The sequence below is a fragment of the Mirounga angustirostris genome, unplaced genomic scaffold (genome assembly GCF_029215605.1).
Source record: "Mirounga angustirostris isolate CCGP_5_RB_7025 unplaced genomic scaffold, mMirAng1.0.hap1 SCAF_7, whole genome shotgun sequence".
NCBI lineage: Eukaryota > Metazoa > Chordata > Mammalia > Carnivora > Phocidae > Mirounga > Mirounga angustirostris.
The window spans coordinates 92,076,131-92,098,420 of NW_026991715.1; the positions used below are offsets into that span (position 1 = coordinate 92,076,131).

General features: G+C 41.2%; 2 protein-coding genes across 6 annotated transcripts in view; both read right to left on the reverse strand.

Annotated features, from left to right (window-relative positions):
* NSG2 (neuronal vesicle trafficking associated 2) overlaps window positions 1-21,679 on the reverse strand; it is a 117,050-nt gene extending 95,371 nt beyond the window's left edge. The window contains exon 1 of the mRNA XM_064596555.1: window positions 21,544-21,679. The gene's annotated coding sequence lies outside the window, so the exon portion shown is untranslated. The remainder of the gene's footprint in view (window positions 1-21,543) is intronic.
* Window positions 1-22,290, reverse strand: part of CPEB4 (cytoplasmic polyadenylation element binding protein 4) — a 106,013-nt gene that overhangs the window by 25,668 nt on the left and 58,055 nt on the right. For 4 of the 5 annotated variants that reach the window (XM_045900974.2, XM_045900965.2, XM_064596552.1 and 1 more), the window contains one exon: window positions 17,341-21,774. In XM_045900974.2, the coding sequence (XP_045756930.1) occupies window positions 21,547-21,774 (228 nt within the window). In that variant the 3' untranslated portion in view covers window positions 17,341-21,546. Of the gene's footprint in view, window positions 1-17,340; window positions 21,775-22,290 lie in introns of those variants that run through there. The other variant, XM_064596550.1, reaches the window with a different exon arrangement.

Sequence of the window (22,290 nt, forward strand, 5' to 3'; positions counted from 1 at the left end):
CCAGCGTCTTACTCACACCGACTTGAGGCCCATCGTGGTTCCGCTGCTGCCCAGCTGGATTATTTGGGCAAGCTACTTTTCTTCTCTAGGCTTCCAGTTTCCTCAGAAGTAAATTCGGGATGACTGGGTTGTTAAATCAAAATAAAGCATATTAGGCATCTGGCACATAGAGTTCCCTTAGACTTAACCTTCATGTCACGTTTATTGTACATACCCTATGAAGTGCATGTGGCAATATCTTTACATTTATACTTTACAGATGGTTTTCCCATAGACCATCCTTTTAAATCCATGCAGCAATTTACAGCAGAGGAACTGAGGCTCCAGAACGAGTGACTTCCCCAAAGTAACAGGCAGTTTTGATAGAGACATATTTTCTTAAAATGAATCTTTTTAATTGAATTATAAATATGTGCAGAAAAGTACACCGATCATCAGTATACAGATGGATGAATTTTAACACACTAAACATATCCATGTAATATCCACCCAGGTTAAGAAATGGTGCACTGCAGAAGCACCTCATGTCCTCGCCCAGGCCCAATGCCTTTGCTTTCTTTCAGATTCAAACAGATTCAAACAGCATCAGTGAGGTTTGCCCTTTCTGTTTGACTTCCTTCACTCAAGCTATGTTTGTGAGATACAAGTTATTATATGAGTTTGTACATCATTTGACTATAACTCCATTTATTCCTCTATTCCACTGTTGATGGACATGTGGTTGTCTCCAGGTTGGGGTCATTGTGAATAGTGCTGCTAGGAACATTAAGATATATCTTTTGTTGAACATATATTAAAAAGTATATATTTTAGTGTGGAATTACTGAGGGCATTCATAGGTTCAACTTTAGTAGCTACTGACAAACAGGTACCCGGAGTGCTCGTACAAATTTTCACTTCCGCCAGCAAAGCATGAGAATTCCAGTTGCTCCAAATGTTCAACATCACTTGGCATTGTCAGTGTTTTTCATTTTAGCCATTGTGATGGATATGTGTATTAGGGCTTTCCAGAGAATCAGAGCCAATAAAGATGTGGATGTGTGTGTGGGGGGGGGGTGTAAAGAGAGAGAGAGGTTTTAAGGAATTGGCTTACATAAATATGGAGGCTGCCAAGTCCAAAATCTTCAGGATAGGCCAGCAGGCTGGAGACCCAGGGAAGAGATGGTGCTGCAGTTCAAGTCTGAAGACCATCTGCTGGCAGAACTTCCCCTTCTTCAAGAGAGGTCATTCTTTTTCTATTAAGTCCTTCAAGTGATTGATTGGATGGAGGTCCAACCATACTATGGAGGGAAATCTGCTGTATTCAAAGTCTACCCATCTAAATGTTAAGATCATCAAAAAATACCTTCACAGAAGCATCTACAGTAATGTTTAACCAAACATCTGGGTACTGTGGCCAAGGCAACTTGACACATAAAATTAACCGACACAGTGTGGTATTGCTTTCTTGTAATTTGCATTTCCCTGATGACTTAGGAAGTTGGGCTCATTGGCTATTTGGATATCATCTTTTGTGTTTAAATCTCTGGTCTAGGGGCGCTTGGGTGGCTCAGTCAGTTAAACGTCTGCCTTTGGCTCAGGTCATGGTCCTGGGGTCCTGGGATCTATCCCCACCTTGGGCTCCCTGCTCAGTGGGGAGTTTGCTTTTCCCTCTCCCTCCACTCCTCTCCCCCACTCTGCTCTCTCGCTCGCTCGCTTGCTCTCAAGTAACAAAATAAAATATTTTTAAAAATTTTTAAAAATAAATCTCTTGTCTATTTCTATATGGGGTTTTCATTGTGTTCTCAATCATTATGAGGAGTTTTTATATATTCTGTATATTAGCTATTTGTTAGCTGTATGTATTACAAATTCTTTCCTCATCTGACTCACCTTTTATTCTATGAACTCTTAAAAGTTTTTTAATGTTAAAGTAGTCCAATATATCAATATTTTTTTTAGAATTATACTTAATGCATTTGGTTTAATAAATCTTTACATATTCCAGGATATTCTCCTCTGTTATCTTCTAGAAGCTTTATTGTTTTATCTTCACATTTAAATATTCAATCCACCTGGAATTGATTTTATGAATAGTATGATGTAGAGAGTCAAGATTAATTATTTGTTTATATGGATTTCCAGTCCACTTTGGCTAAAACCTCCAATATAAGGTGAATACAAATGATGATAGTGAATATCCTTGTCTTATTTCCGATCTCAAATCATAGTTTCGGTGTTTTATTATTAAGTATAGTATTTGCTGTAAATTTGTTTTTTTATCATGAAATTTATCAGATTAAGGAAATTCCCTTCTATTTTGAGTTTAGTTTGGTGTTAAATTTTATCCAATACTTTGGCTATAATCTATTGAGATTATTATGTAATTTTACTCCCTTATTCTGTAAATGTGATGAATTGATCGAATTCTAATGTTAAACCAACCCTCTGTCTGGGATAAATCCTACTTTCTTGTAACATATTATCATACTATATGATTGCTATACCTTTAAATTTGATTTTTTACAATGTTTTCTTTAGACTTTTCACTTCTATGTTCATGAGAGAGAATGGCTTACAACTTCTTATGTATTTGGTAGAATTTATTGATGAAGACATCTGGGCATGGAGTTTTCTTCATGAGAAGGTCTTTAATAATTATAGGATTATTCAGATTTTCTATTTCTTTTTGGGTCAGTTTAGTAAACTGTGTTTTTCTAGGATTTGTCCATTCTTCCTGTCATTTAAAACTCAGTAGCAAAAATTGTTCAAATATTCCTACACTATCTTCTTAATGTCTCTAGGAGCACTGGGATATCCCCTTTTCATTCCTGATATTGATAACTTATGTACTCTTTTTATCTGATTTATCAACAGTACGTTATCAATTTTATTAATCTGTTCAAAGAATCAACTTTTGACTTTGTCAATTCCCTCTATTGTTCCCTAATTCTTTTTATAACACCCTGAGATGGATATTTAAATCATTGATGTTGAGACTTTTTTTTCTAATGCAGGCACGTAAAGCTATACATTTTCCTCTGAGCATAGCTTTAGTTGTATGCCACAAGTTTTGTATGTCATATTTTCATTATTCAAGATATCTTAATTGTAATATTTGAGGTAGGGATGTGTGTAAGTATATTGTTTCATTTCCAAACATTTGGGAGCTTTTCAATTTTTTTTGTTATTTATTTTTAGCTTAATTCCATAGTGGTCAGTGACGATACTCTGAATGATTTCAGTCCTTTGAAATTTTCTGAGACTTGCATTAGAATGCAGCATGTGGTCTACTTTTGGGAACTAACTGTGTGCAATTGAAAAGTATGTGTATTCTGTAGTTGTTGGGTCTAGTGTTCTATATATGCCAATTTGGTCAAATTTGTGAAGTGCCTTATCTAATAGGTTTCTTAATCAACGTATCCTGTTGATTTCTTTTTATCTATTTTGTACTATCAGCTAAATTAGGTCAGACTGTTCTATCAGTTACTGGCAGAGGTATGCTGAAAATCATCCTCTATAGCTCTGGATTTTTTGTTTATTCTTTTTGTTCTATCAATATTTGCTTTAACTGTTATTAGATGCCTACACATTTAGAATTGTTATATCTTCTGGTAATTTGACCCTATTTTATTTTTATGAAGAGTTTCTCTTTATTCTCTTTATCTCTAATGATGCTTCTTATCATATATTCTAGTGGTTAGTGTTTCATGGTCTTTTTCATTATTTTACTTTCAACCTTTCTTCATTCTTGAGTTTATAATGTCTGTTGTAAGCAGCATATAGATTATTTTGGTAATTCTACAGTGTATTTTAAACATCATGAGACATTAATATTATTACTGTTTTAAACAGTCAATATTCATTTTGATTTACTGATTTTTGATATATTTACCCTCTCCATTGTGTTTTTATCCATTCATACATATCCATTTTTCCAAATGGGATTATCTTCCCTCTACCTATAGGACAACCTTTACATTTTACATTAGTGTGGTTGTACTGGTGATGAATTCACTTAGTATTTGTTTATCTGATATGTCTTTTTGTAACGATTTTTAAAGAACGTTTTTGGTGGGAATCAAATTCAAGGCTGCCAGCTATTTTCTTTTAGCACTTTGAAGAAATTCTATTGTTTTACAATTTCTATTTCTTTTGAGAAGTCAACTGTCAGTCATATTACTGCCCCTCTAAAAGTAATGCATCTTCTCCCTCTGTTCTTCAGATTTTATTTTTGTCTTCACTTTTCAGCAGTTTTATCGTGAAATGACTCAGTATAATGGTCTTTGCATCTATCCTCTTTGAGCTGCATAGTGTTTCTTGAATGTGTACTTTGATCTCATTTATGAGTTTTATTTAATTCTAGGTTATTGTTTTTCCACGATTGCTTCTGCTAAATTCTTTCCCTTTTTTCCTGAGACCCCACTACACATGTTAAATCTTTTACCCTGCTCCGTATATCCGTTTTGCTCTTTTCTGTGGTTTCTGTCCTTGTTTCTCTCGATGCTTCTGTCTGGTTATTTTCTACTCATCTGTAGACCAGTCCACTAACCCTCTTTTCAGTACTATCTAATCTGCTGTCCTCAGGTGTCCCACCTTAAAGTCTAGAGCATTTACTAGGGCCTCCTTGGGTGTCCCTGAACACTAGGCTGCCACTCATAAACTGGGCAACCTCTGGTGGGGGAAAGCTATGGTGTAGAGTCACTTTGGTGCTTTTCTTGTCCTTGGAATCTTGACCCCTCGAGGTCCTCTCACCTCAGCCCAAGCTCTCCAATCCTTTTGGACAGATTTATTTTTCCTCTTTAATCCAGTGTTTGATGATTTTCTTGGCAGGAGAGACAATAGATCTGACACAAACTAGTGCCCTCTGGGGCAGATGCCGGGAACGGAGAAGACCAAGGCTACTGTACCTCATGAGCGTTTTTTGGCCTACCCACATGGAACAAACACAGATTTCACTCTCACTGCCCCTGTCCCCTGGGGCCCACCCAGTGCTCTACGAGTAGTCAGGGGGGGATGGCCCCTGACGGGACAACCAGTGGATGTCAGGAGAGCCTGGCAGATAAAAGGAGTTCACAAAGCCAGCCCCTTCTCAGGGTTCAGATCTCAGCCCAAAGGACCCTCCTGAGAGCAGCCACCCTGGGTCTCTCTCTCCCTGCCCCCAGTCTCTTTCTGCATGGAAGTCTGGAAGTATCTAATTTAGTGGCTTACTCCTTGATTATCACACCACAACCCCTATAATTGCTACATGAAAGCAAGGGCTTTGACCCTTTTGTTCCCACAACATGTCCCCAGGCACTTAACACAGTGCCTGACACACACAAGCATTCCAGACTCATGTGCTGTACCTATGAAGAAAGAAGTAAATGACTAGACACATTAGAAAAAAGCCAAGAACAGAAGGAAGTTGCTCAGCTAACATCATCCACCAGGTGGCAGTCACGGCTCCCATATAAAAAAGAGTCTCCCTTTTTTTTCCCCACCCTTTAAAAAAGAGACAACTCAATTTTTATTTTTACCAAGAGTTAGTAGCCTGAATTCAAACCACGACTCTTTCATTTGAGCTTTTTGAAAATAACACTTGGGGAAAATGCATTTCCAATCCCTATGCCCTGTGGGGTGAGTGGCCCTGGCTGCTGGTGTGTTGGGGGGGGGGGGGGGCGTGCTCAGGTAGCGCACTGCATAGAAAGACCAGGAACAATTGTATAAGATGTCATCTCAGCCCACAAAAGAGATGATTTGCTGCTCCCTCCCTCACCCCTCATCAAACAGCTGCAGGAGCTGAGAGAAAAACCAACGGATGCATATTCCTAGTCATGAATTTCATTTGGCCAGCTGTAGGCATTGGGACATATGGTTCCCCAAGGAGACAGCCACAGATGACTGTCGGAAAAGGGCCTTCCCACCTCATCTGTGTCTGAAATGCTCTTCCTTCGCTCTCCCCTGGTTCTGACAAGTCCTTCCTGCAGCTTCCACCATGTTCCTGGGAGTATAAAGGGTGGGGGACCTGGAATGGTCCCTGCTGCTAAGCCAGCCCCAACTTTCAAAATGCTAAGCCCAGGGCTTCTTGAGAAAGAAAGGGGCCCAGGCCAATTCCATTTCAGGGGGAAGGAAGCATGAGGGAAAGCACATTTTTTAACATGAAGAAATTCTGATACATTTAAAAATGCTTATTTAAACAAAGTTTTAACTCCCGAAATACAATGTAACAGAATTATGTGTTTCTCAGAAACTATAGGTATTCCTTTTTAAGACTGGATTCTTTATGTGTTACAGGCAGAGGATGTGGTAACGGTACCCAAGCATAAATGTGTATGATGGTTCTATTCTCACACCTGTCAGCGGATCTCTATGGCCATTGTTTAACCTCAAGATAATGTCGACTGACTCCATTTTTTGGCCCTTTGTGAATGAGAGAACCTTGGGCCCCAGGGGACCTAGCTCAACACCTGAGTTTGTTATGATTGAATGGATGGGAGGACCCTGCCCTGTGGGGAATGCAGAGAAACTTCTCTAGACGTGGTCCCAGGGAAACTGAGCATTCCTTCCCTCCCCTGCTGCCTCCCCTCCACCAACTCAACACACTCTCTCACACATACACATGTGTGCACACACGCCTCGGCCCCTGGTTATTAAGCCCATCTCTAAGATTAATTAAATTGTCTGTGTCACCCATCTATCTCATCTTCCTTCCATACAACCCCTCCGAATTAAAATAAATGCTTAATCAGAATTAGATCCTGCTCAGGGTGTCTCAGTGCCACTCATTACTTGTTAAAGCGGGATGTCTCATGCCCTTTCAAACAAGCAAAGAATTTCAATGAGACCTCTGAGGATAGGGAGGGGAATGGGGTAAAAATTTCCCTTTGCAAACGATATCCTCCTTTCGAAGCTTCCGTGTGTCTAGATAGAATTAGCACTGCCTTGTTTCCTCCTGGTTCCACGACGGTTTTACTTTTGCCGAAGTGTTCCAAGGGAGTAGGATTAGTACTACAGGGTAAATTGTGTTTCCTCCAAAAATAGCACAGCAGGTGGCATTTACCAAAACCCAAGTCATTCTCCTGTATCTGTCCCTCCAACCTGTAGCCCTAACATGCCCACCTCTCCCTGTTCTGCTATCACGCTGGCCCACGCTACCAAAATCCACTGTCCTCACCCCCAAACACTCTGCGATCCCTCCTAAATTGTTCTTCTGCTCCCACTCTTGCTCCGCTACAGCCTCTTCTCCATGCCATCACCAGAGTGATCCTAAATCAGTTCCCGTCCTTCCCCTGCAGCTACTCTCCAGCGGCTCTCCATCTAATTTAAAATAAAACCCAAAACCTCTACCGTGGCTAATAGTCCTCTGCCTTCTCTGGCCCTTTGACCTCTCCGAGCTCATGTCATGACCTCTTCCTCTTGCTGTGTCCAGCTGCACTGCTCGTCCTTTCCCAAATATGCCAAGCTTGGTCCTGCCTCGGGACTCCTGCATGGGCTGTTCCCTCTGCCCAACGTACTTTTCCCTCAGATTTCACCATGGCTTGTTTTTCTCATTACTCAGGTCTTGGCTTAAATCTCACCTGTCAGAAATGCCTAAACCTCCAATTAAAGTAGCCCCACTTCTAGTCTCGCCAAATTATCCAGTTTTATTTTCCTCATAACACTCAGAACATTTTCTTATGTATGTGTTTTCTTGTTGATTATCTGATATCCCCTTCCGAATGTAAATGCCAACAGGACAGAGACTTCGATGACTTTGCCCACACAATATCCCCAGAGCCTAGAACAGTACAAACACTTGGATGAATGATTGAATGAACAAGGAAACCCCTCGATGTAATTCTCCTTTGCAGATTTCCACCTTTGGCTAACAGAGAGCAAGTTCACAATTCAGATGAGTGGTTCTGTGCATCACAAGAATGTGTTATCTTTGTCAGGGGCTATCTCCTGAGAATCTCCCGGCAACTCCCTATGTTGAGAATGGGCATCACATTTCACCAGGGCTCAAAAGCTGAAATGACTCACCCAAATCACAAACACACACACACACACACACACACACTTACTTGAGGTCTCAAATCCAGGTCGTTGTTTCCAGGATGTTAATGCCAGGAGGACAGAAACTTTACCTGTCCTGTCCCCACAGTATCCTCAGGATAAATAATGTGCAGATATTTGCTGGAGAAATGAGTGGATAAATGAATGAGCAAACTCCTGGATAGAAATCTCGCTCTGGAACTAAGGCACATTCTAAATAACAAGATTCCAGCCTCTCATCCTATCTGGCTGGTCTGCTCTGGCATCAGGAGGATGTTCCTCCCCTCCGGGCCCCTGGGTCCTGGGTTCCAGCAGCTTCCAGCTCAGGAGGTGCACCCACAACCCAGCTCTCCCAGTCACTACGTTCACCCTGTCCTTGGTATTCCAAGGTTTAAAAATCCAAGGCTTCCTCGGGGACTGAGTTCTTGCTTCTCCGTGTGGTCTGAGAAGCAGCAGCGGTGGGTTCACCTGAGAGCTTGTTAGAAAGGCAGAGTCTCAGGCCCCCAGCAGTGCTGAATCAGAACCTGCATTGGAACAATATCCCCAGGTGAACTTGGTGCCCATGAGCACTGCGGGGCTCTGAGCTACCTTTATCTGGCATTCCGATCTCTATTTTACTTGTGAAATACCTGAGCCTTGGGGCCCCGTTAGCTGTCAGGCCCCCCCTTCTGAGGCACAGATCCTTTAGTGGCTGTTTTGAGAGCAGGTCTAGGAAAGAGAACTAATGTCCGGATCCTGTGAGTCACTCGTCCAGTAAACATTTATTAAGCACTTATGATGTGCAAGGCACATGACTGGTCCTGAGGACACAAATATGCCTAAGACAATATTTATCTCACCCGCCCAGAAAAACCAGGTAAACAAATTATATATAATGCTAATTACACATTGTAAGAAGTACTAGTCAGAGGAGTGCTTCTGATGACACAGTGTGTTGGGGGGATGGCGGGGTGCTTTAGAAAGAATGACCCAGGAAGTTATTCTCAGAGGTGATGTCTGAGCTAAGTCCTGCAGGGCCAAAGGGGAGTTGAGCTGAAGTCTGAAAGTCAGGGAGACAGGGCAGCGGGGCGGGAGAGAATTTCCCCCTGAGGAAACAACCAGGGTGGAGGTGGGGGTGGGGAGAACACCCTGCCCCAGGGGAGGGGCCTTGCATCAGAGGAATGGATTGAGGACCACAGTGTGGCTGGAGTGCCCAGTGGAGAGGAGCTGGGGATGGAGGCCGGGGCCAGAGGCCACAGGGCCTACGGACTTGAGAAAACAGATGCAGATTTATCTCCAGGGCTGTGGGATGCCGTTGGAGGGTTTGGCAAAGCCAGATTTGTGTTCCACTCCAGCTAAGGAGTGGCAGGAGGAGAAGGCACGGCACTGTGGGGGGTGGGGGGGATGGAGGAGTGGCAACAGGGCATTCCCCTGACTTGGTTCTCACCCCAGTCCTGGGAGGTGGGTATCACTGTCCCCTCTGTACAGAGACAGTGAGTATACTATCTCAGGGAGACAGAGGAGGGGACGTCCCCAAGGTAGTTGTGGCCCGCAATGGCCAGATCTGGGACAACAAAGGTGATGATGACAGTCTTGAATGTGTATTGGGTAAGTGTTTTTGTTTTTTTTTTTTTTTAAGATTTATTTAATTGACAGAGAGAGACACAGCGAGATCAGGAACATAAGCAGGGGAGTGGGAGAGGGAGAGGCAGACTTCCTGCCGAGCAGGGAGCCCGATGCTGCGGGGCTCGATCCCAGGACCCTGGGACCATGACCCGAGCCGAAGGCAGATGCCCAACGGCTGAGCCGCCCAGGTGCCCCAGGGTAAGTCCTTTTTTGTCCGATTGTCTCATTGAAGCCTTACCTCAACCCGATGATGGAGATATTATTTTCCGCCCCTTCTCACTGGTGAGACAACCAATATTCAGAGGTTACCTAACGTGGCCAAATTCACTCGCCCAGAGGTGGCAATGGGACAGAAATCCTGGGGTCTCACCCCAGAACTATGTCCCTAACCCCAGGGACCCCTGACTTCAAAATCCAAGTCACCTCTACTACCTCACGCCATGCCTGGGTCCACCTTTGCCTACGTTTTGCCATTTATAAAGGCAGAAGGGAAATAACCGAGAAACTAAAAATTGGATTTCCTCGAAGGCAGTATAACTGAATTGTCAGCTGACAGACTCCAGGCCGAATCTCTAGCTCCTACCTTTCTCTTCCTGCTTCTTTCCCTAAAGAGAAAGAATCTCGGCTCATGGGCAGCTCTCCAGAGCTGAAAGTCACCAGGGCACAGTCCCTGGGAGTTTGTGTTCACATTGGCAGCCCGGACTCCGGGCCCTCCGCTGCAGTGTATGGTTTCCCCCCGTGGGAGGAATCCCCTTCCCAACGTGCGAAGGAGACAGCAAGAACAGGGCGCAGCCAGGGCAGGCACTTGGCCTGGAGCCTCCACACTTTCTCCATCACCATGGCAACTCTGGCAGGCTGGATGGGGCAGAACCCAGAGAAGACGCGGAAGGGAAATGATGGAGGATGGCGGCGGCAGAGGGCTCCTGCCTGCCACACACACAGTCACCCTGCCACCCCCTCCTGCCTCCAAGCCAGCCCGGGGACCGCACCGGCACTTTGTACATATAATAACAGCAACAAGAATCATTAGGATGCTAATAGTAATAGTTAACATACACCCAGGGCACTAACTGCTGTCAGAAACAGATTAAGACATGCACAGACCCCACTTTGGAAGGTCATGGAGCTGTGCTCTCCATATTAACTCAAAGGGGAAAGTACTATAAAATAAGTATAATGAAAGCCAAGGAAGATTCCGATTTTCTGCCATCATGGGCGACTACTGCCGTCATTGCAAAAATGTCCTCATTCTGGAAGAGAGAGATGGTGTGGAAGGCTGTGGCCCCAGCTGCTGGCTCTGTGTGTGGAGGGAGGTGCTACTGACTTCTGACAGCAAGCTGCATTTGATTAACTGAGTTCCACTCCCCTTCTCCTCCTGTCCATCCCATTCCCCCTACTGTCCACCCTCACCCTCCCTCGTTCCCCCGACCCAGGGACATCCCTCAGGGAGGGCTGCTGATTCTGACTTAAGTAGGACACCTTAGGGGACCAAATCAGCGTCCCCATTTGTATCTCTTCCAATTTTAGAATGTAGTGTTTGGTCTTTGTTAGATTTGAATTCTTCGGGTGGCAAAGAAAAAGGAAGTTGCTGATGACTGTATTTGGCTGTGGCCTTAATGTCTCCCTCAGAAGGGCGTTTTGCTGCAAATCTATGTTCAAACATTCTAAGTTGGTTCTTCTAGGCTCTACAGCATCACATCTGTTCAGGAACAGCTGCTCAGGCTGCAGCAATGATCAAAGCTCTGCATTCCAGAGTTCCAGTGCTCTAAAAATGGCAAACACTTCTTTTTCTTTTTAAATATATATATATATATATATATATAAAATCAGGAAATATATATAAATATATATTCTCTGCAAAAATCTATTTTAATAATTCTGACATCTCAGTCCAAAAGCAAAATATTCAAGTGCTGTTTTAAAATTCACCAGGAAAATTCATCAGTATGAAATCATGCCTCTCCCTGCTCTTTTGGATTTCAGGACTATTTTTGTGAGATTACAGAGATTTTGCAGAGTCTCAAAGAATGGGATGCGTGAGGGAAGGCTTGATTTCTATGTATAGAACATGTTCAATTATGGTTCTATATAAAGAAATAAAACACTTTCTTCTGGGGGGGATTTTCCTTGAATCTAAAAAAAGATGTATAGATATATATGTATGTAAATCTGTCAGTCTATCTGCCTACCTACCTACTTATCCACCCACCCATTCATCCATCCATACACCCACCCACCCATCTATCCATCCACCCAGCCATCCATCCGTCTAGCTAGTTAGATATCCTTTCTTGGCACCCATGTGATTTGGTTGGTTGTGCCACTCCTTAGTTCTCTCAATTTAGGAGATGATATAACTACCACAAAAATCACAGTATTGTTAAAGACATCCTCATCAGACAAAATAAAGAGAAATAACTTTTCAATGCATTTGTAAAATGGTATCCTTTCAGTATAACTCCTCTTCGGCTGGTTGGAAACTCAAAAGGGGCAAGGTGAAACAGGACCTAGTATCTGTGTGCCTGGGTTTGAATCCTGGCTTTGCAGATTAGTTAACCTTTCGGAACATTAGCCACCTGAAAGTGACCACACTAACAGTACCTATCGCATCAAGTTGTGGGACGTTGAAAAGAGGAAACACCTCTCGAGAGCAAGATGCCTGGCACTTGGCAAGCACGGCATCCATGCCAGTTGTCGTTGTAATTATTGTTGTTCTTCTCCCTCCCAGAACTGCTTGTAGTTCTGGGATTTGGGGGTTTGTAGTACTACAGAAAACGGTCCTTTTTATTTGTTTCCTGCCCCAGACTGATCTTTCACTGGTGGTCAAAGAGAAAAGATATGCATTAAGAAGTTCTTCAAAGTGAATAGAAATGACACTTCAACTCCCTTGCCCCATCTCCTGGAATGAACGGTACACCAAGTCTGGCCACTGAACCACAGACACACACTTAAGGGAAGCCAGTAGCCAGACAAGAACCATAGAGGTAGCCAGAGCCATCCAGGCCTGATGACAGGAGAGCTTCCAGCTGGCCTTCTTACCTGGTTTCCACTACCCAACTCCATGACCTTGAGTGAATCCCTCAAGCAAGAGCCAATTCTTTGGGGGCAAGTAGCCTCATGTTAGGACTCACAATCAAAACTCCCATTCTCTCCTGCAACTTTTGTTTCATCTTCCTGTCTCTATACTTTCAAACATGACACCTAGCACACAGATTCGTTTTTTAAGAATGAAGCTTCTGTTTGGGGGCGCCTGGGTGGCTCAGTCGTTAAGCGTCTGCCTTTGGCTGGGGTCATGATCCCAGGGTCCTGGGGTTGGGCCCCACATCGGGCTCCCTGCTCGGCAGGAAGCCTGCTTCTCCCTCTCCCACTCCCCCTGCTTGTGTTCCTGCTCTTGCTGTGTCTCTGTCAAATAAATAAAATCTGGAAAAAAAAAAAAGAACGAAGCTTTTTTTTTTTTTTAAGATTTTATTTATTTGACAGAGAGAGACACAGTGAGAGAGGGAACACAAGCGGGGGGGGGGGGGGGTGGAGAGGGAGAAGCAGGCTTTCTGCCAAGCAGGAACCCCGATGCGGGGCCTGACCCCAGGACCCTGGGATGGTGACCTGAGCCGAAGGCAGACACTTAACGACTGAGCCACCCAGGCGCCCCTGAAGCTTCGGTTTTAAAAGCAAATGCAAGGGGCGCCTGGGTGGCTCAGTCAGTTAAGCATCTGCCTTCGGCTCTGGTCATGATCTCAGGATCCTGGGATGGAGCCCTGGCTCAGGCTCCCTGCTCAGTGGGGAGTCTGCTTCTCCCTCTCCCTCTGCCCCTCCTTCTGCCCCTCCCCCTGCTCGGTGTGCTCTCTCGCTCTCTCTTTTTCTCAAAAAAAAAAAAGCAAATACCAACTGAAAAAAATATCCTGTCCACTGTTATTCCCCTGGCAGTGAGGTTTATAGGGAAAAAATGTGGGATTTGGTAGATGGGGATTGAATCCAACCTTTACCACATACTGGCTGTGTAACCTTGTAAGTCACCCAACTTTTCCTGGAGATAGTTCTGTGTTCTGTTCAGTACCTCCCATGGGTGCTAACTATGTTAATGTATGTAAGTGCCTGACCTACCAAGGTGGTCAGCAATTAGTGGTTTTGCTCTTTCAGAACTACTCCATCATTGCTGAGTTAGGAAAGCTGAGTCCCCTGATAGACGAGCCCATTCCACACCCCCACCCCCCACTCCCCACTCCCCACCCTTGTGGCAGATCTTTGAAATCAAATCTTCAACCAGCAATTAAACACACAAGGGCTGCTTCACTTTTCCCTCAACCATGAGAGGTGAATGATGCCTCTTTTCATTCAAATAAGGAGGCTCAGGTCTGTAGTGGACCCTGCCTAAAACCTTTTATGAAGTTTTGCAGATTTTTATTACCACCAGTTCTCATCCTGGGTAACTCATTTCAGAACAAATTTTAAATGCCTTGTGTTGCCCTTAGTGGGTTCTGCAGCGGGGTGGGCGTGGGAGGGTCGCTCCTGGGTCTGTTTGGTTCTTTTCTCTTTTGGTGTTGGAGGGGGGTGAGAGATGAGTTGAAAATAATCTCTTTAAAATGGTGACATTTGCTTAATGACATTGACATTTTTATGGTATCAAAGCCCTGCTTACTGAAATAGAACTCCAATGAAAAGGATAAAGAAAGCTCAAGCTTAGCTTTTGGCATTTGTATTCACTGATTCACCACCCTCCACCCCCCATCTACCCACCAGCGGTTTTTCTCTGACACTTGATCAGATTATACCCAATAGAAAACACTGGTGGCTTGCGCATGCAGTGCATTTGGACGCCACTGTTCATTTTTAACTTCCTTGAGACAAACTGTACTTTTCCACCTCTGGTCACCACACTGAATCACAGTATGACACTTTTTCCAGCCAGTCAACAATGACACCCAATTTGACTAGAAAAAGATTCGAACTTAAAATATCCCGACAAGATTCAGGCATGCCAAAACAAAATGTTCTTTAGTAAGAGAGACTGCATTGGTACTGCTGAAGAGTTCATAGTAGGGCACAAATGCTCATTTTCTGAATTCTTAGAATTTATTCAAAGCCTGCGGTCCCTATTCTCAGAGCATCGGCAGGGGTGCAGGGGGACATTTGCAAGGGAAAATTTTCCAAGGAGAGAAATGATATAAATGATCAGAAAGATAGCATGTCATGAAGGGCAGATTCAAACAAGCGGCTTGTCTGAAGTAGTACCTGGGATGGCCCTCACGAGAAGTAAGGGCTGATCTGAGCCAGGGAGTGGCATAATCAAAATCGCTTTACAAGGTGATGGTTCATTTTGCAAAGCAATTTCTCTCTTTTGGAACTGGGAGTAGAGGGAGGGGAATTAAGGAGCTGAACTGGAAATGGTGCAGGGGTTAGAAGCAAGGCAACCACGTCAAAACCCCATAAAGTTAAATGTGGACAAGGACAACAGCCCTGGGTATGACTAGGGAGGGACAGGACCAAGAGCCCTTGCAGAACAAAAAAAAACAAAGTGAGATTCTTTGACTTCCTGATACCAGTAAACATACCAACATGTACAGCAATGTATCACAAGTATGTCCCGTGGGGCTCCCATGTTATCTGTAATCAGAGACTATAGGCAAAGTAATTTGGTGGTGGGGGGAGAGACACTTTAAACAAAGAAAGAGAGATTTCTTCACTGTACAACTTCTCAAAGCCTTAACAAGCTAGCTGCATATTTTGATTTTCTACGAAACAGGGTACCTTATTTTCTAGGCTTATTTAATGACAGGGGATCGAGTCCCACATGGGGCTCCCTGCTCAGCCGGGAGTCTGCTTCTCCCTCTGCCCTAAAGTTTTATTTATTAAACAAAACTTTAAATTTTTTTTGCTGTTTCTTGTAGAGAGGATTACCTTAGTGATCTGAAGATCACAATTTGTCAAATAAATATTAAGAGTTTCTTATCATTCCGTCATTACATACTTCAGAAAAAGAATTACGCTTTGAATATTTTTATTTCATTGACATCTTCACAATTCTTTAATTTTTAAAATCAGGAATTTACTTCCCCCATGACTTCTGACCAGACATTAGGGAGTATTTATCAAACTTAAAAAAAAAAAATTCCTAAAAAGATTATTTTCCTTTTGAACTGGATATGAATACAAAACCATTACCAAAAGAGGTTAGGAGATAACTTAGTTGTTAATAGTGGTTAAGAATGGTGTAGAGAACTTTCCTTTTTGGGTGAGTTTGGGTGAACTACCAGTGAATAAGGAAACACAGCCTAGATGGCCTCTCACACCCTTTTCAGATTCACTGTTCTGTGATTTAAAACACCGAAGTACTGCACCTACATATTATTTCAAGATTCAGTTGTTACATCAAGATTATTTCAAGATTTAGTTGTTACATCACTTGTAGTTGATATGCCTAAAATAAATAGTCCTAAAATAAAGAAACACAATCTACTCATGTTTGTTTTTTTTTCTCTTCAAGTGCCTAAACCAACCCAGAATGCCAAGGGATGTTGTAGAAGGTGGCAATCAAACGCCACCCACATCTCCAATGTCCCCGGGGCTTACTTAGGGACCCTTCACTGAACTCTGAACAGGAGTTTTAGCTACTGTCAGCCAAAGCTTCTGTGACCGGGTATTCCTGGGAGAGCCCATGTGCTGCTGGTTCAGCCCCTCAGGCGCCCCCTACAGTTCATAGAGCTGCATATTGGGGGGAAAAAATTTAGAAGCAAAAGACCTCTACAATCCATTTGTCTCAGGACGAGAATTGCTTCTTCTAGTCTTAAGAATACTGTACTCTGGGCACCTGGGTGGCTCAGTCGTTAAGCGTCTGCCTTCGGCTCAGGTCATGATCCCAGGGTCCTGGGATCGAGTCCCACATCGGGCTCCCTGCTCAGTGGGAAGCCTGCTTCTCCCTCTCCCACTCCCCCTGCTTGTGTTCCTGCTCTCGCTATGTCTCTGTCAAATAAATAAATAAAAAACTTAAAAAAAAAAAAAAAAGAATACTGTACTCAAGGTGAGAAAGAATAGAAATCAAATCTGACAAAACAGAATATCCTCCGGGTCATACTTTATGTCATAATAAAGCGTTAAGTTAAAAGTTTGAAAATGCAGTTTAAAATGTAAATACTAATACATCACAGTACTCGGTAGTCCCCACAATTAATGGGCCAAATCAAAGACGGTACTTTCAATTCACATGCTATAGAGATTATTATCCCTGAGGCCATATCCTATGATGTTAGGATCTCGGGAGGAACTGGGGGTTGAAAGTTAAGACTTGTTGACCGTGATCCTCTTGCACGGCGGCCAAAAATCAAGGTTCTTCATTAGCAAAGACCACAAACTAAACTTCCCAGGTAGTGACCTTCTCTATGAAGACACATGTTCCCCTACTTTTGTTGGACATTTGGCCTTAAGCAGGTGACTTGGCCTTAAGCTCGGATCCTGACTGAGGCCTCAACACACATACTGAAGGCAAAGAGAAAAAGAAAAAAGGACTGTGCAGGACAGTATGTGAACAAATAGTGCAGATCAAAGACCACAACCCACCGATACTCATAAACTTACATAAGCAATACACACTTGCCACTAGCACTTATATGACTGGACATCTTTTCATATCAGTTTGTTCTGCGTTGGCCCGAGAGTACATACCTAATATTTTTTTAATGATACATTCCTAATCATGGAAGCATAATCTACTTATGTTCACAATAAATAAGTATATTAAAAGAAAGCTGAGTTAAAAGTTTTATTCATTCAACATCTCACATTACAAATATTTAAAAATTATATGCATACTGGTATAAATAGTCATTTGCAAACTATTTAATAACATTAATTTTCCACTAGCACTTCAACAAATGAACTCTTTTAAAAAAGGAACTGTGTTATATAACTTAAGAGTAGAACATACAAAAATAGGAACTTAACGTGAAAATGACTTTAATAAAAAATGAATTACCCTTATTTAAAATGCTATAATAAATACTACAACCTCCCCATACACAGTAAAAACTATATGGAAATTCAGCCAAGTAGTACAATTAACTGACATACTTAAATAACTTTTCCTTCTGATAATATGAGCAATACACTGGAAAAAAAAAACATTAGGGATTAGTAAAAACTAGACACCCACTTGCTAAAAGTTTCACTTCCAAAAAATATAACAAAAATCTGATGAAAATTATAAAAACTAATTATACTTTAAATTTTAAAAATATAAAAAATAAAACAGTTGAATACAATATTGTCCCAATTCTTACAATGCTATCAATCACAGTAGCTTTAAAATAAGATAATAAAATAAAGCAAATGACCAAAACCTCTTTTATTCCATTTTTAAAAATAATCTCAAATTTACATTAGTAGAAAGATTGATTTCTGATTCTTTTCTTTAGAAACACCAGCAAGAAAGAGGATTACTCTTAACAGTAGAAAATGACATTTTTAAATGTCTGCAATTAAAAACAAAGAATTACACTGCAAAGATCTTTCAAAAGTTTGAAATAAGTATTGCACATAACTTGAAGTTAACTTGCCACAATTCATCACATTCAAGTTTTAAATCACCTTTTAACAGAAGATTCAACTCTTCAAAACAAAAGGGGTGAATTATCAAGTCTTTCCAACAGCACTCTCATAAAATGCTAAATTCATTCACTGCAAGTTTTATTTTGCATTCTGCAGAGGTCTGTGTATGGAGAAGTATATATATTATACCAAAGCGTGGGGACCAAAGGGGAAAGGAGAGGGTTCCTTTACATAGAAAATAATCAGAAACACTTTATTTTACATTGCAAAAATAACCATGTAATTACTCTGTAACTACATTGTAAGTACATGGCCAGTGCCATGCTAGTGCGCTAGAACTACATGCTTGGTAAATTGAAGTGATACCCTAAAATCTGTAAACTAATTACATGTTAATTATGTTTTGAGTTACACGGTAACTCCCAACTACAATCCCATGTAATCTGAAGGACATGTAATCAATAAAGTTCAGAGTAATAGATAATAATTGTTTATGCCCTGTAAATTGAAGTGTAACCAAATAATCTGTAAACACGCTTGTCACACAATCACAAGTAAGTATTAGTAGAATAACAATTTCTTACATTAGTCATGCATACTAACATTACACACCTGTCCCACGGCAGGCTATTTTTTTTTCTTTATATATAATTAAAAGAGCAGACATCTCTGAATCAAACACTTAACATCAATTTATTAATATTAAAAATGGCTAAACATTCACCAAGAATGTCTGCGTTATGAATAATTTTAAAAACTTAGTAAGAAGCTGTAGACAATTCTGTTATTTTAAATTTCTACCCTATGCTTATGCATTTAATTTTTTTTTCTTTTTAGGAACTACAGTGTCATCTGTCATTCTCATGCGAATTGTTTTCCTTAATTTGTGACTTTACATAGACTATTTCTTAAATTATAGGTGCACCAATAGCTGGTGCTGGGGAAGGATGTTTAAGCAACATGCTTTCTCTTCTCTGCAGACTCGAAAATAGCATTGCCAGTGCACAACAGCCGTAATCTAAACTGTATGCAGAGCACTGAAATGTATAAAAAGCAGAATATAAGAAAATAAAATTTATTAAAATTATTTATATTAAAAAATGAAGTATATGAAGATCTCTCAGTAATAAAAGTACAAAAAGCTACTCTTTGCAATATGAAAAATTGAGGTATTGCATAAAGAGATATCCCGTCAGTGAAAAGTGTGCCTAAAAATGTTCACTGTTGGAAAAACAAGATATACAAAAGTAGTGCATAACAAATATACATTATGTGCATGACAAAATAAGTTAGCTACAAAAACACTGTACCGAAATTCAGCAGGTCATGTACAAAGGGAAAAATTATTATTCAAAGCTAGTTCTCAAACAGTGTTATTTCTCGGTAACTCATCACACCTGTTTACTGAGTAGGACCAGCACAATAGCACACCCCAAGCCACCTACAAGCATTTAAAAGAATAAAAAGAGGCAAATGAACATTCTGATTAGAATTATGTAGTTCAGGAGAAAAGAAAAAAAAGTCCCTGACCAGCTACACAAGAGCACCCTCCATTCGCATGACTGCTTTCAGTATTTGCAGGGAATTCTTTAAAAGCAGCTCCCTTTCTATGTTTGACCATTAGACAGCATATGCCTCCATTTTGACCTTTGGAACTGAACAGGTATATAGTTCATTAAAGCCTGTATTAAAAATAAAGGCCTGCTTTTCCTAGCGCTAATCAGTAGGGGTCATCAGCCAGGTGGTTCCACCTTAGTGCCGGGGCAAGTCTTTGGTTTTGAAGGATCCAAGATGGTACTGTTAGGTAGCACAACTAGCAAGATTGCCGTTAGATTTTTTTTTTTTTTTAATGTTTTGCACACTGGTAATCGTCCTTTTAATGGTGGGTAGGGCATTTGATAAGAGAATGTCAATTAAAATAAAAGTTACTTCCATGACCAGGGCTTCAAGAGACTATTTTAAATTTACTCCTGAAGCATACCGTTCAACACATAATAACGCCTTTCAAAGCTAGAATTTTATTTATAATAAAGCATGCATTACTTGATGAAGTTGGCACTTCAAACACTGACTATGTCCCATGCTAAGTTCTGAAACGGTAATGTTATTTTATCTTATAGGAAGAGTAAGATAAACATACGTACCTTTGCACAGATTTACACAGTTACTTAGTTCAACGGTGCAAAACACTTTGCAACTACTTGACTTTTTTTTTTTTTAACTTTTTTTTTTTTCATTTTCTATGTTACAACTAAATTACAGGATACCCAAAGTAACTTTAAATCTAAAAGTAAGCCAATCAACAGCCAATTTGTATATTGGTTTTGTTTTCCAGTTTGGGCTACAATTGTACTATAACACAAAATCAAAAACGACATCCTTGAGGTATCTCTAGGTCCGTTCTGTTCGGTCTTGTTTTTGAACGTCAAAATGGAGCAAAGGCTGACACCTGATGAGTGTTCGTAAATTAGGATAGAGAGTTTATACAGAACATCAAAAATAAAATTTATACATTTGTTCTTCAGGAGAGGAAATGCTAGTTTTCCCACCAGTTGTCATTAATTCTAGCTTTGGTAGGTTTCCTGGGGCTGTGACCGGATAAGGAAGTTTAAAAAGAAGTAAGTGCACTCCCCTCAGCAGTAAATTTACCCAATTTTTACACTCTAGTTTTAAAAATGGTTGAAAAGAAAATCAACCTAGCTCTGCCTACTTAACTATTTGTTGTCTGATGCAGTTACTGGTAACTCGGAGGCGTCATGAAATTCTACTCGGCCTCTACACCCTCACAACTTTTGTTTTAATGCTGCTTCACTCTTGCTCATGCATTTGTGTTTGCTTTAACATGCTCTTTCCTGTTAATAATTGTTAACTTCCTCCACTGCTGTTAAATGAATAAAAAAGTGGGGGAGGGGAAAAAAGAGAGGCAAAAAAGAAAGAGAGAAAGGAAAAGGCAAAAGCACTTCTCTGGGGGAAAAACTGTGTCAGGACAGACTGATAGTGTTATCGGTGCGTGGTTAATTTTAATAAAAGTATTCTTATATATTATTAACAATAATTTAATTAAAAACCCAAAATACTCTGTTGTTTCATTTCTCTTTTAATATTTCTCTTTCTCCTCTAAGAAAATGTTACAGGAAGTTTGGATCCTCTCGGTCTCCAGCAAAACAAGAGGACAAAACTTCCATGCAACACGATGGCAATACGAAAAAGGAGTTCTTACATATTGTTTTCAGTGACACAAGAATCTACAAAACGCCTATATTATAGGTCATTCTTTTCATTAGACTATTGTTAAGTTACGGGCTGCTACAAAAGGACATGCCAGCGTGAAGAGGTTGAGGAAGGGGTCAGAATTAACAGAAGAGTGCACTTATTCTGAGGCCTGAAAACGAGCGCTGTAGTTACCCTTTAGTTCCAGCGGAATGAAATATGTCGCGGACGGTCACCGCCTTCCTTCACCAGGGGCTTGTGGAATTCCCTGCCAGCACGAGAATGAATAGCAGCCCAGCAATATTCACAGTAATACTGCAGACAGGTAACATTAGCACAGAAAAATGGAGCAAATTTTCCCCCACAACGGGCCCCCTGACATTCATCACACAGCTGATCATCCAAGACATATGGCTTAACTTCCACCTGCAATTAAAAATAAAAGAAATGAGTTTACGTTTTTTAATGAGTGCCCAGGCAACTCTGACTATGGTGCGTACATTTCCATCCACTGTCTGAGTGAATCTATGCCAGGGTGCCCAAAAACAAGGGTCAATAGCTCTTTTATTGGAATTAAGATAATCCATCTTCTCAGAACCTGGTAAGGTTTTTATACCCATCGTCTTACATTTCTGTCTTATTAAAAAGCCACTTTTCAAAGGAAAATGGGATTCTACCAGAAATCAAAAAGGGAAGCCAACTGTTTAGAACATTATGAGATTAAACCCACAGGAGAGTATTTATAGGCACAAACCATCACTTTAATTAGTGGATCTGGATTTTTGTCATATGTGGAATTATAATGTAAACAAACCACCTAAGAGCTTCCCAGTTCCACAAAACAGCACTTCAATATTCACATCAGAGGGAAGATGCGTGGCTTCTGCGTCATAAGCTTCTAAGTTGTAATAAAGCCTGGGTCAGGGTTTCTATTTACAGTGT